The sequence below is a fragment of the Labrus bergylta genome, chromosome 17, assembly GCF_963930695.1.
Source record: "Labrus bergylta chromosome 17, fLabBer1.1, whole genome shotgun sequence".
NCBI lineage: Eukaryota > Metazoa > Chordata > Actinopteri > Labriformes > Labridae > Labrus > Labrus bergylta.
Genome location: NC_089211.1, coordinates 16,931,882 through 16,947,590, shown reverse-complemented (window position 1 = coordinate 16,947,590; position 15,709 = coordinate 16,931,882). Strand labels below are relative to the sequence as shown.

The window sequence follows — 15,709 nt, the reverse complement described above, 5'->3', positions numbered from 1 at the left end:
ATGTTAGTTTTATGTTAATAAGTCTGTTCAACACCATGTCAGTTTTGTTCAACACATTTTGGTTTTAGTCCTAGGTCAAATTATTTTTTGGATTGTATGGATAGCAATTTCATTGGCTTACCAATCATACTGGAGAAAAAAACAACACTCGGGAGGAGATTAAACAGATTTAAGAAGTTATTCTACTTCTACACCCTTCATGCTTCATTGCACGAGTAAGGGAGGCGTAAGATGATAAGTACTTAAAATGTCTTCAGTATATTATGGGCTTTACTATTGTTATTCAAGAAAATGATCACAGTCTCCGAGCTACAACCGCAGCCTTCAACCTTAAATCAGTGAGAAGAAAGGATTTAAAGAGTATACCTGCTGGAACAGCCTCAGGCTAAGCCCACGACAGCATCAAACAAACAAGGGAAATTATGAAGACCTGCGCAACCTGCCCACGATATAAATGTGTTGAGTCTCACAGGGGGGAGGATCTTGATGAGAATGACATCCCATAGCAACCTAGGTACACACAATTTACACACAAACAAGCTCACTAAAAGCTCTTACACAACCCTGTGCATATTTCTTCATGTCTATTGAAGGAGTTAAAAAGAAAAAGAGAAAACTTAGGGGGCGCCAGTAGCCTAGTGGTTGGTGGGCATGTCCCATGTATGGCGGCTGAAGTCCTCCAAGCAGGCGACCTGGGGTTTGAATCCGACCTGTGGCTTTTTTCCTGCATGTCAGTCCCCACTCTCTCTCTCCCAAATTTCCAACCCTGTCCACTGTCCTATCTCTAAATAAAGGCTTTTAGTTGCTGATTGGTGAGTTACAAAATGATTTGCTATCCAAATTATACAGTAGTTAGCAGCTGGTACACACCTACAACATAAGTTGAGATGAGCTTTACTCAGCTCTATTGATTGCGTCATGGATGTGATGCGTGATGTGTGTGTAATCTTCTTGTGCCATGCTGTAAAGTGGATGAATGATTGAATGAATCAATCTTCATTTTTGTGTCTGGCCTCGAGAATGAGAGACAGAGAAAGGGAGAGACTTTATGATGTCAAATGTGTACACCTGTTAATTTATACCCAGGGCAAAGTAATAGTGTGTAAGAGCCACTCGGAGAGCTCGCTATTGTGCATACGTTGTTGTGTTTCCTTCTGTTCCAGGCTTTATAAATATAATCACATATTGGGAATATGTGGTTATAAAAAAAACGATTTAATAATATCACTATCCTGAAGCATGCCTGTGTGTTGGTACTTTGTCAAAGAGTAGTTTTCTTAGGTCAGCATAAAACGGACAGTACAGTAAGAAGTTAGTCTCCCTCTCTACTTCAGCAAGTTCACAGTAATAACATAGTTGTATATATGTGAGGTGTGCAAAGTGTTTACGCACTGATGCTGGAATAGGAATGAAGAGGTAATAAAGCAAAACAAACATGTTAAAGTTACCTTAACACTGACCCTTGATGCAGTGTGTCTGCTTGTCAATGATGCTAATAAGAGTAGTCCTCCCGCACAGAGGGTCACAATGAGCACCTGCTTATTAAGACAAAGTGTAGTTTCATCTTCAAATTATCACCACATTTCTAAAATAAAGTTTCAACCCACATCCCATGTAACACAAGAGTCACAGGTTCCTTAACAGGCATCATAACAGCATCACAGATCATTGTAATCGAAGGTCAAAATATTATCATTTGAGAGTCACACATTCTCCTGCTATTAGTTGAAATTTGGTATTATTATTCTAGTGCTGTAATTCACAAAGAGCCTCATGTCTTAACACAAACGGCCATATTTTTACACTCAACTTTACTCGGACTTTCCTAACCAGCCCCCTAGAAAAAATTCTACAGTCGAGGGTGAACTGTTTTCACGGTTAGATATGCAGAACTTTCAAAGAAAATGTACACTTATATGCATGTATGTACACATCTTAAATACATCTAAATACTTACTGTACTGAATAAATTACATCCTATTTTTATTTCTTTTTTTAATCATACTTGATTGTATATATTTCTTGTGTGTAAGAGCAACTGTAACGATCCAATTTCCCCCAGGGGATTAATTAAGTATTTCTGATTCTGAAACACACAGGTTGTAAGCGTACATTTACCTGGATATCTCTGTGCGATATAAGGATGAAAGCTGGTCATTTCTAAGAAAGAAATAACACACATGGGAGTAGTAAAGTTCAACTCTGTGCTGATTTATGGCCTGCAGAAGAAGAAGTCTAAGTTAAAGAGGATAAATAGATGAAGAGTTAAAGAGGTTAAGGCCCCCATACAGAAAATAGATGGTTCATTATATATGTCACTTTGTGTTTATGTGTAAAGTTCAGGGTTTATCTCAATTAATTATTGAGTTCCGTGGTTTTCAAAGCCCTAAAAGGTCATGAGCCTGTTGTGCTTTATTTCCTTGTTAAAATATTATCTGCTAAAATATTTCTCCAAAGAGACAATTTACAAATTCTCCACATTTGATGAAAATTGTTATCTTCTATCAGCTCTTTTGGCAGTTATTTTAAAGAAGCCTATAATTGCATTGCACACATTTTGACTTGCCGTCTTCCAAAATGTCTGTTTTTTTTCCCCCCTCAATAATCGGCAGAAGATGCTGTGAAGTGTTTGTGAATAAGATGCCACATCTTATTTGCATGGATGCTTCTTTTATAACTGCATCTCTGTCAGGCGCTGTTGTTGTAGGATGTCGGTTATTGTTGTGGTTCTCAGCTAGACTGAAAGGTTTAAAGAACTGATATTTAAAACATCTAAACAAAACACAACTAAAAAAATGTATTGTGCACAACTGTTTGTTGGGGGTTAGAATCATGCTGGTGGAAAGTGTATATGCTTAACATGAAGCTATAGCTGTCAGCTATCCAAGCTGTGCAGAAAGAATATAGGGAATATAGAATATAAGGGAAAATAGCAGCCCACTCCTAGAAGTTAAACTCATAAATAAACCATTTAAATCATCAAGCCTTGAAGGTTTGAGTTTTTCTAGAAAATTGATGGGGAAAAGTTGTTTATTAATGTAACAAGTCACAAAAATGTTTATATTTATTTGACCAGAATTTACCACGTTGACTGAAAAACACATTTAACTGGCAAAAATAGCCAAAAAATCTGTGTTCTTGTTAACTGTGTACTGACAACATTAACAGGACTATTCATAATTTGTCTGGTTGTGTTCAATTCAGAAAAGTCAGCGGTGACTAAAGACACTTGATTTTTTTTCAATAAAATCAAACTCCAAACAGCGGCCGTACTCACAAAGCTTCCTAAGTACAAAGAGCGGCTCCTAGAGACAAACTTCAGAGAAACTTTTTCTAACAATTTCCCCTTAAAGTAAGGGCTAGATCCTTGTAAAGATGAAAGTTATTCACAAAGCATCCTAGCCCTTAAGAGAGCTACTCATGTAACAAACAGTTTGGAGGAGAGAGGCGGACATTAAGTGGCTTTAAAGGAAGAATGGGTGACATTGTACACATAAATACAGCAGAAATCAAGTATATCCAAATGTATCCAAATGAATTATGTAGACTTTTCAATCAAGCTTGACTTTTTTCAGTGCAAAGTGAGACATTCAGTGAGTCGCTCTAAATATGGTTTATGTTGTGCATCTAATCACTGATTAAGATTCCAGTCCTCACATGCTGATGTATCTATCATCATGTGAGGAGCCTACACTGCACAACTGTTCTCAAACATTTTGTTTATATATATTGCTATATTCTTAAACCTCTTGATCACTTTAACACCTGTTACCTCTGGTAGCTCCGCCACTGCAGAAAAAAAACAATCAAATGGCATGTAAACATGAATGCTTAGGGTCATATGACACCCCGCTGTAATCCAAAGACCTTGGCTAACTAGCAAGCAAAACCAATTCCACCCAAACAAAAACACAACTCAAAATCTGAAGCAACAGAATGAAGAAATGTCAAAGGGCATTCTCCGTCTAAACACAGTTATTGTCTCAAGCACGGTACCCTCAATATCTGATATTACACGCCAGCTGCACAAATGACCCCTTGAATGAGAGCTGAGACTCCACAGGTTCTAACAGTTCTTCTTGTTTCACTCTGCAACCAAATCTCACGGAGTAAACAGCAGAGTACGGCTTACTTCATAGTGTTCATTCTTACACAATGTCTTTCTATGATTGGGCCCAATCCATTTCATTGTCCTTCTTTGCCCATTAGCACTGAGAGCACTTTTTTTTCTCAATTTTCAATTCAACCAATCAGCCATTAAAAAAATGGTGACATGTCTCGCAATGTGGTTGACCTTTGACATCAACGCCTCATAACGATAAAAGTTCTGTTTCTTCCTTGTTGCCGTGGATCTTTCCCTTCAAAAAAACTGCTTTTGTTGCCTGAACTTTGAGTTTAGATTTGTAAATGGGACTGAGATGTGACAGTCCTGCACTTTGTAAACCCACCATCCATCCCGGGAAATCTCCTGGCTTTTCTAGTGCAGTACAACGTAGTTTCATTTCTTACCAAAAATAAACAATTAAACCTTGTCTGTGGATGTAATCCCAGTAATCACTACATTAAAACCACCATACTGTGTAAGCAGCAAGCAGTTTAGTGAAGTTTAACCACATTTCTGGGAAACAGGGTTGGAAAAATCTAACCTGGTCTGGTCAAGAAGTGAAAAACTCCACAAGGCAACTACACCAACGGTCAAACATTTTAGTTTGACATCTGGTTTGGTCGATCTCTACAAGAAACAAAGTGTCATTTTAAATGGCTTGACCTCTTTTAAAAAAAAATTTGGATAAGGTTTTTAAAACCTGCCCCATTGACTCAACTGTCATCTCATCTATTATGCTCAGTTTGGCACAAATAGCACGACATCATCAGGCCAGTCAAATCAAAGGTAAGTCCTCTGTCCTCTTATTTTTTTTCAATACAATACACGAGTATTGAAAGTTTAATTCAATGAGATTTCAATTAGATTGCACACTGTGTTTTCAGCCATTTGTAATCTTGTGAATAAAAGGTTCAGAGTATACAAACTGGTCTTTTTATTTGTGGCACAACAGGAAATTAGACCAATGGGTATACTCTGCAAAAACCTAAAAATCGTTCACACTTTGCGAGCTTTGATTTTGGCAGGAGTTATACATTTTATAATAAGAATACGTGTGATAAAACTTAAAGTTTGGGTTATCTTATGACACTTACATGATTAGCTATTTTTCCTCTGAATGTTTAAGTGCTGCCCTGAGGTGGATATAAATAAAGTCTTAGTACTTAATATGATGATAAATTGTTACTGGCTTTATTTATTATTTCAGGTAGACCAATTTAATCTAAAGGCACCAATTAGTGCACGTTACCAGTAGCTGCATATACTATGTAAACAGCAAACATGAGCAAATACATAAACAATTCAAAGCAGCATGCAAAGCATTTGTATTGAAATTAGGCTAAAAATACTGAAATACACAACTTTTTTTTTTCTTGTTTTCCTCCCTCACAGTTCTGAGGCTCATGTTCCCTCACTGTTCGATCAGGCCAGCTTTTTATATTCTGAAATTGCAGCTCATCCCTTCTATCTTTACTGAGAGCAGTCTAAAATTACATGCAGTCAGAGCTCTCTCACGCTGCAAATGGAGCTGCATGCTGCCCCTCCGAACGTGGTTATCAGGTATAACTAGGAGTCTCAGCCACCTGAAGGCCACTCACTTTCCACACCTCAGACCCTCTGACAGCACAGGTAGGGTTTGTTAGCATGAAGACATCTCTGCCATAACTAGCCAGTAGAGAGGGCTATCTTGACATTGCCTCGCCTCTGAGTGCACTGTGTGCAGTAATTATGGTACAGTGACCACACAGCGAAAAAAAAAAGGCAGTGGGGACGCAACATTAAAGCACATATTGAGATACTTTTGTATTTTTGTCTTTCAGAAAGTGTGTATCTCTTTGAAGACACAAGGGGTCTCCACCTTTTCGATCAATGTGCAGTTGATTTCTAATCAGATTGGGTTAATTCAGAGATCCTTCAAGTATTTAACTTATGATATAAGATATAAGATATGATAAATGATGTAAAATCTAAATTGTGACTCTTCATGTTTGACACTGTTGGATTGGATGCCCATTCGCTTTGTGAAATGTAATAATGCAATGACTGCTTCTCAAACAGGTCTTCACGGTGGTGCAGTGGTCAGCGCTGTTGCCTCATAGCGAGGAGGTTCCTGGTTTGAATATCTATGGGACAGGAGCCTCTCTGTGTGGAGTTTGAATATTCTCCCTGTGCATGCGAGGGTTCTCTCCGGGTACTCCGGCTTCCTCCCACAGTCCAAACACATGCTCGTGAGGTCAATCAGTGACTCTAAATGACACATAGCTGTGACTGTGAGTGTGGCTGGTTGTCTGTCTCTGTATGTCAGCCCTGTGATTGACTGGCGAACAATCAAGGGTGTACCGCCTCCTGCCAAATGACAGCTGGAATCGGCTCCAGCCCCCTGCGAGCCCAGTATATATAATAGATGTATGGATGTTTCTCAAACATAAGAGCACCCTGATTTCTTTTGTTATTATTTCTACACTTTGCTTTAACAAAGGCTTTTGTTTTTATTATTGGTGTATTCAGTGTTTGTTATTTTCCTGATGCGGATTTGCACAACATTTTGCAAACAAGAAAGGGACTAGCTTTTAAGAAAGTTTGGGATACAAGACTTATTTTCCCCAACTTTTTTTTTCATATTTAGTTGTTTGAAAACAAATATTCCTGGTGAAGTTGACACTTTGTTTAAAATGTATAGTGATGCCTTTCATCTTAAAACGTTTATATTTTTAAAAAAATATTCAAGATACAAATAATACTTTCATGATTCTCTCTGAAGTTTGAACCTAAAAGTATTCGATAATGGAAGCCAGTTCCGTTTGTAAAGTTTAATTTCACACTAATAATATAATCCGTTGATGTTTACAGGGGATTTTAATTTAGTTTATATTATAACACAGTGTCAATAAACATGTATTTCATTTCCTTTGCTGATCCTAATCATCATTAGATAAAGCTTCATCCTTTTGAAAATGTTTCGCCCACACAAACAACGTATATGTATTGATCATTATAATGGCTGCTCCAGTCTGCGACATAGAAATATTAAAGGTTTGCACGGCAAACAGAGGCAAAATGAGTTTGGTGTGAGATAGAGACGTGTAATTACACAAGCATTCATTGGTATGATTCCACATACGGTATCTCTTTTACATACAGTGTTTATTTATTAATATACCGCACTGATTAAGTTGGGTGCACTAGTCTATTTCCGATGCCATCTGCTTGGAAGCAAGAGTAAGAGTAATTAAAATAAGCTGGCTGCTTAATATAATTCAGTGTAAAAAAACAACAAATACAATTTTTTGAGCCCCTCCTCTTAAGGTTTTCTGTCCCTCAGGCAATTGCAGTTTATCCTCAACAGCATCCAGTAAAAGTGTGCAGTGTTATGAGCTCAAAGGGTCACATGCCTGCAAACGTGTGCATTAAAAAACAATGCATATGTGCCAACACACACAAATGATATTATGTGCTGTAATGCAGCCACAAAAATCATTTCATTACCGTTTGTTATGGCTAGAAAAAGTGGTAATGGAGGTGTGAAAGCAGACAACTCTTCAAAGGCTGAATGAAGCTGGGTTCAAAAGAAAAAAATGCATTCAATCTACGGAGTGAGAATCAGTGAAGATCAGTGTCTATGCACACGTGACTGCCAAGCTGATAATCATACTGCAAACCTTTTTTTTCTGAAGCATGGTAGACAGCATCTGTGTGCTCACAGTAAATAGTAGAGCTGTAGCAATCAATCTTTATTTGCATAGCGCACATTCATACCAAATGTTATCTCAAGACACTTAAAAAGAGCAGGTAAAAGACCTTACTCATTGCTATTTTACAAAGACCCAACGTTAATCACTCAAGCACAGTACAACTCTTAGCAACATTTATCAAGGATAGAAATTCCTTTTAAGAGGCAGAAACCTTGTGAAAAACCAGACTCATGATGAACAGCCATCTGACTAAAACTGCGGCGGGTTTGAAAAATGGGAAAGGGGGAGATGCAGGAAGAAGGATAGGGACATATAGCGTGAACCTGAGTTTCTTCTCATGTTTTCCCAATATTTCATTTTTCTACCTGGTGTTGATTTGGTTGAAATTTAAAGCTGCAGTAATTTTAAGTGGATAGGACTTGTTTAATAAAAGTATGAATGCGATTTTATGGAAGAAAATGCAATTTAACAAGAATAGAATACAAAACAGACCTATTTGTCCACACCCCAAGATTAACACAAAATAAAAAAAATAGCTTAAATGTGACCTGATTTTTATTAAATCAATTGTAACATTTAATTGTTTTTTAACAGTTTTTGTCCTTTCTAGTCTAGCAAAATATTTTGCTGTTGTGCTGATTATTCTTTAAAAAGCACAACCGAAATTGTGTCATGTCTTTTATACAACAGTTCTACAAGCAATTAAAAGTAATGGACAGCAACAGATAATTATTTTTTTGGTAATTTAATCCTTAATTTGGCTCCACCAACACCAACATTTCCCATCAGTCTGGAAACATGTGAAGACTGTCATCCAGTCAAATGACTTGTTCAGAAGTTTTCTATGACCATAAATAGAGTGGAGTTTATGTGCATTGGTTGTATAGTATAGATGTATAGATTCTGCGTGACCTTTGACAGGCGGAGCTTGTCACTTCGATTCAAACGCTGTAGCCTGTGGATGGGCAGCAGGCCTTACTTATCGAGTCAGTGACAAAGAAGCGTGCTACTCACTCAAACACTCGTTGGCTGAGTCCCCCGTGGCCCTGGCCCAGGGTCTGTCCTGGTAGAACGGGTGACATCTCTGGCAGTCGTCTCCCACTGTGTGATGGTGGCAGGAACAGACCAGACCACCGTGTTCTCCTTCTACACACTCGCTGGCATGGCCGTTACACTTACATCTGAGGGAAACACAGACAGAGAGTTATGTAAAGGAAGAAGGTACAATTACTGATATACTTCTCTCTATCTCACTCTGCTTCTCCTTGCTGACTCAATTGTAGACATGCTGCATTTTTTCATTCACACAGTGAGTAGAAAGCAGAGAGGAGAAGAAATTGAGAAGGTGTTTTTCACTGTCGGGAGTTGTCACTTCCTATCACTTTTAACAGGAATAAACATGGCCTGAGTTTAGATGGGCTTTTCATTCCCCCTCGAGAAACGGCACTGTTCTGTACTCTCTGTCTTATAATGCTCACAATGTCCTAGAGGGTGAGGGACATTGAATGTATGATTGAAGTGGTCCCAGCCACAGTGTGAACCCTCAGGTTTGTTGTTTTGACAAAACACACTTTTTTTTTTTGGAGCAATCGTTGACCATTAGGACAACTGACAGTCAACCAAAGGTAGTAACACTCTAAAACATATCCTGCTTTATTGTTAATTTTACTCAAAATAGGGCCAAAGTTCATACAAAAACCATGATGCATTATTATACTACACCACAACTCTTGTATAGAGGCCCATAAGTGATGATTCAGTGGCATTACTATGACATTTGTCAGGAAAAAGCTACTGACTCATTCTTTTAAATGATGTTAGTTAATACACCGCCATCAATGCCTTGTTAATACAAAGCACCAAACTTCTGTTTTTCCACCTTCAAAATAAAAGCACCAGATGTTGTACTATTTGCAAGGGGAAGCTGAAATTCACAGAGCAAGAAAAATTCATATTTAACGAATGCAGTGTGCAAACGGACTCTCGCATGCTGTTGGGACACGCCGTTATACACAAAAAAAACACACGTTATAGAAAAGAGCAACAAATGTGTATCTTTGTGAGCATTTGCAGTAAACAATACAGCATACTGTATGTTTTAAAACCTTTAAAAAAATCCAATAAGTCAATAATAATAAATAAATGGGAAGTGTTAATTTTTTTTCTTCTCTCCCTGCGTTTTGAAAAACTATCATGTCCTCTAAAGCCCAATGGCGGCTCTCCCAGTGTAATATTTCCTGGCAGTGCCAATGGCTTTTATCAAGTGGCTGTGATAGAGGACAGGGACTTGTCACTGACTGGCAGGCTCTGTCAAATTTAGCCAGCTGTCCTGGATCCACGCGCGTGCTTGCCTGAGGCTCAGACCCAGTTATTTCTGCTGTCGCTGAGACAACAAACCAGTCACTCCAAAGGGCTTCCAATCATTATATCACATCTCTCTGCCTGAGGAGGCCTGAGCTTTACGTTCCTCTGTCGAGGGTTATTTCGCACTCAACTGTGTAGTTTTCTTTTTCCTTTCTGTTTAACAGTTGTATGGTTTTATTCATAAAACATCCAGATTTTGGTTTAATCTGTTGGTTAAATCTTGAAACACTCTTCAATAATTCTAACTGAATATGTTGCATTAAATAGTATTGTTCATTTTTGAGGATTGTTGCGACTACAAGTACCAGCAGTCCACCTTTACGTAGATGTTTCAGTGATATTAAATCCTGAGAAAGTGTGTTTACAGCATCTGTCAGTAGGAATGGCCGACTTGTTGAGGTCTAGCACTGCGGTGTCAAGGCATGTGAACACACACAGAAGGTCCTGGTACAAGACTAACATGTTTCCGTGTGGGTCTCTCCCCTGGGTGTTGTGGCATTGGTGGGTAATTTGTCATGCCACTTCAGCGAAGCTAAGTGTTTATGACAGGTGTCAGATCAAATTTATATTCTCCCTGAAGGCTTCATCTCGACTACTTAATCGTCCACTTCTAATCTGCGGCACCAAGGTGCTGCCTGGTCCTTGGCGTTGTGTCCTCTCTCATTATTCTGAGTAATAAACCAACAGAGGTGGAAAGAGGACGGGGGATTATCTCGGTTTATTCTCATCTGATGGCCACTTGACAGACAGCAATGTGGTGGGGTTTTTTTTATCAGGAAGGCAGACAGGTGAAGAAGCTAAGATTTAGATTGCTTGTGTTGCTTTGCACATAAACTATCCGCGTTGCACAATCTTGCGCCCACAAAGATATAATAAAATCAACATGTTCTCAGTCCCAACTCGTCAAAAATGGCAGCTTGATCCAAAGACCTACGCTTTAAAACCAAGCAAGTGAAGTTACAGCCTTACACAATTTTTAGATCTTATATCTTTTTTCTTTTTAAGCCTTGAATTTCCAGTCCCCATCATTTGATTTGCTACTTCCTATGGACCTGTCTGCTGCCGGAGATCCTCCAGCAGAGCCCTAATGGCTATTCCTAAAATTGTACCCGTCACAAAAGATGACAGAGTCTTTACAGTTGAGGCCAGAGTCCAGCAGGGGTCCAATTGTACCGTCCTGCATCCGCCCGCACCCATAAGGCTCAGTATCGAAACTCGGGGCCGGTTACTCGCAATAATCCCCATGTGAAATCCAGACCCTGGACCCAACCTGACTTGTGATTAAACACAAAAGCTACACAGTTATCTCACTTTATACTTCTTTAATTGTTGCACAATCAATCTGTCTCTACAAGAAGGGCAGCAATGCACATTCACAGTTTAAGTAGTCACAGATATGAATGTATACTAATTCCAGAGATGATGCACCTACTTCTTCATAGTCTGAAAAAGCTGCCATTTGACCAGAGTTAGATACAGCTGTTCATGAACAACACATTTTCATATTTCTCTTAGTTTTTAACTTTGTATTCTATGATGATGTTATTTTTGAATCATCAAAGCATTTTTTTTTTCCCTGCGTTTCCCAACTATTGCAAAGGAACAGTGTTCAAACTGAATAGATCTGGAAAAGACTGTGTCATTGTTCGACTCTGAAACCTTCAAAGCAACAAAGCCCCCAGATGGGAAATGCTGATTTAAAAACTGTCTTTAACCAAAACCACATTTTTTCCCTGACCTTGACTGGTTGTATTTGGAGCCAAACTTATCTGATGTTGGACATGAACCCCGGGCTTCAATGTCAAACTGCGCTCTGTTTTTTCCAACCATCCAACCTTTTGTGGCTTCACCAAAACAAGTTTGACATAACAATTACCATTAAATAAATGGATTTTGTAGGAGAAAGACTTGTTTTGACATGTGTTTGAAGCTGGAGATTCAATATTATTCTAACAGAAAACACAGTGACAGCAAAAAATATATATTTGGACACCACAAAATTCTGTGTTTCCATTGAGTTTCACAGTTCCCAGCTCAAGGTTAACCTCCAAATTGAGAGAATGAGAAAATTGAGAATGATATTGTCAATTTTAGGTGTCTCTTACCTTCCACCCACAGAGAAATCTGAGATGGCATAGTAGTACGAGCGCAACACTTTGGCGTCCTTGAAGAACTCGTCTCCAAAAGTGTTGAGCCTGTCTAAGGAGATGAGCAGGTCAGTGGCTGTCACCCATTCCTGTAGAAGAAAAAAAAAAGTATAGGGAAGTAGAAAGGACCAACAAGGTGAGAGGGATGATCGAAAACACCTTTTGAGGTCAACAACTACAAAAGAAAGGTGGAATGAAAGAGGACTGGGAGAGGGGAATGTTGGCTGCTGTCACTCTTAAAGCACAAGGAAGTTGACAGAAAGTAAGGAAGCAAGGAACAAAAACTTTAGTCAAGGAAAGAAAAAGCAACATAAGTCAGCAAGAGCAAAGACAAGAAGAAGTGGGAATGAAAGGTTTGGGATCAAGGAAAGGGGACAGGGGTGATGGTGTAAGAGCAGAGGATGGAGAAGATGTAATGAGGAGAAAATGAGTATAGTGTATGAAATTTAATAAATGTCAGAAAGAGCAGCAAAGAAAGAAAGGGATTTGTGGAAATAAAAGCCGAAATATGAAAGAAAGTCGAGAAAAGAGACAACACTGCAGCACGACTTCAGTATAATGGATGGTATGTGGCAGAACTCGCTTCCCTTATATGATTTAAGCCCCTCTGTTTCAGCCCGCTGCAAAGGTAAAGACAGGATGAAGCAAGAGTGTGGAAAGAAAGTAAAGAGGGATAACACGGACGGAGGAAAAGCAAACGGGAAGTGCAATAGCGGGGCTGGAAGATGAAAGTGAGGCCAGGTAAAGGAGGAACAATTGACATGAGGAATCTTTTACCGACTGAACAGAAGCAACTTTAAAACAAATAGCTAGAGAGAAACTTTTTTGTCTGTTTCTTGGCTGGGTCTCAGTGGCAGTCCTGAAAAAAAGTCTGTAATGCTGTACGTTTTGAAGCTTCTCCCCAGAGGTGTCTTTGAAGTGTGTCGGGTGGGAGAAAAGGAGGTTTGAGCGGAAGGGCCTCAGACTGAAAAAAAAAAATTAGTGATGGGTTCATTCATTGACGCTTTCCACAAGTGCTACAGATAGTCTTTGTAGTGCCAAAGCCCAATGGACTGGACTCTGCTGTACCCCCTTTTGGCTTATTACAAAGCAGTTTTGTGTACTTTACAAATACAAATAATTTATAGACAAAGGATCGGGAGCCCTGGAGACTCTTTGCAGTTACATACATGTGCTCTTTGGGCACTAAGGGTTTGCCATGCCAAAATCATCTTGTGAAGGGCTTGCATGGTTAAAAAAAAAATATTAAATCAATAAATTCAAACTGCAACTCTCATTCTAAAACAATCCAAGGTTCACTGTAGGATATGTGTATTTATGTGTGAGTTAAAAAGCCTTTATTTTACATGACAAGATATGTTTAAAAAGAGCTGTTGAGTGCCATTGCCAGCCCTCAGCGGTGTCTTGCACCGCTGCAAGACATGTTGAGTTGCACATGTTGAGTTACACTAATTGGTTGACGGGGAGGGTCATTCTCGTTGAACGTGAAAGCTTGTTGGTTCAAAGGGAGAAAGGAGTCGGGGTGAGAAGAGAAAAAAGGCCGCTAATTGGGGGAAACAAACAAAAAAGAAAAGGAGGAAAAAAGGAGTCAAAAAGACATTGACAAATAATATTATCTTCAGCTAATTTATGCTTCTCCTTGCTATCATACTATAAAGCTAATTCTTTATGCCATACAGTATATTTTTTACAACACTACATGATGCACATTCATTTTCCCCAGAGGATGAATCATAAGATCACAAATGCACTGCACTCCTGAACATGTAATAAAAAGGCGTTGAAGTTTGCTGCTCACTTGGAACAAATTACAAAAAGAGCTGAAACTTAACGAGCTGCTCTCATTGGATGTTTTTAAGAGGGTGTTTAATGACTTGGAGGCGGACACATCTGGCTCGAGATGTTCTCCCTGATCTGTTTGTGGATGATCTTGACAGACGTTTGCCTAAAGTCAAGGCATGACCAAAGAGAAGTCTTGTTGCCGATGGTCTCATTTGCTTTTGTAGGTAATTTATAGACATCAGTATAAACAACCAATTTTTCAATATCTGCACATTGCCAATCTGCCACTGTTTGCAACATGTGTGAAAGGGCAAACCTGGACCTGCTTCTCTGGAGATTGTCCAGAGTTCATGTGTGGAAACACATCAACTGACTTTGTCAATCCCCCGACTTTACCCCTAGCCCTAACAACATGTTGACAATTTGGCTTATAAGAGTTGACAAGTATTGGAAGGATTTCCAGCAAAGTTGGAACTGATATCTCTGGGCCGAAAGGACCCCACAATTAATCCATTGCTCCCATGACTTTCCATCAAGCACCAGTATTTGTCAGCTTTAGAATGGATTGCATGTCCCCCTTTGAATAAGTTGTTGAAGCTTAAGTTAATCTCTTTAATTATGAATTAATGAATGAATAATGAATTAATATAATCAATAGTTTGTGACCAACCAACTGCAAGCCAATGACAATCCCCTCCACCTCAGCTTGTTTTTTGCCAAGTATTCCTACACTATTCTAAGCTTAATTTTAAGTCTTTGTAAACTATTTCAAATGCAGCTAAGAGCCCATCAGTTCAAAGTTAAGGCAATCATTAAGGTGTTGTGTGTTATTCTGTTCAAAGTTTCTTCCCTGTGCAAATTAAATGATGTTGAACATTTGTATAGTTTAAAGTTTGGCATGTCAATCTGCCAAATGATGTGGGTGTTTAGCATTCAAACTGGTTGATATCAGAATGCTCAGATATTCATTGTGAGTATGTAATTTGCATTTAGCTCAAAGTGTAGCTGTTCCTTAACAGGGCCTCTCAGAGCAACTAACATGTCTGGAGACTTAGTCTTGTTTGAGATTGATTTCCTACCTTAAAGGCAGGTATCGGCTTCTTGTCACTGCAGTGTTAGTGAACTTGTAAAGATGTAAAACTTGCTAAAAGACAAACAAGACATCACAGTGAACAAATAGTCCAGCTTATGCTTTTGTAAAAGTTGCAGCTGCCTTAATGGACATGTAGTTGAATGCACAATGAGGGATCCTTACACTTTTCACTTTTCGCTATTCTTGTAAAAGGGATTGGGACAGACAATTACTTGAGTTGTATGTGTTGTTCTATCATGAAATTGGTTACTGTTTGATGGGCTGATTAAATCTGATTTTGACAAAGCATGCATAGCTGAAAACAGAAATCCAGAAACTTTTCAAAACTGCCTCTGCTAACGACTGTAACTACTTGGTCAAATATCGATAAGCAAGTTTGAAATGCCTGAAGGTTTTAGTGCTGTATGGAAAAGAACAGAGACAAATATAAAGTTCTCTCAGAGTCGTGAAGTCAGTCTAAAAACCCTAAAGGAGTCAGGTTTTATATTAACACAATGGCAACAGTTGGGACAGACCTTTAAGCAAA

General features: G+C 38.8%; 1 protein-coding gene across 1 annotated transcript in view; it reads right to left on the bottom strand.

Moving 5' to 3' along the window:
- Positions 1-15,709, bottom strand: part of lamc3 (laminin, gamma 3) — a 118,953-nt gene that overhangs the window by 72,679 nt on the left and 30,565 nt on the right. The window contains exons 3-4 of the mRNA XM_020634626.3: positions 12,267-12,397; positions 8,812-8,978 (exon numbers count right to left, since the gene is read on the bottom strand). Of these exons, the coding sequence (XP_020490282.2) occupies positions 8,812-8,978; positions 12,267-12,397 (298 nt within the window). The remainder of the gene's footprint in view (positions 1-8,811; positions 8,979-12,266; positions 12,398-15,709) is intronic.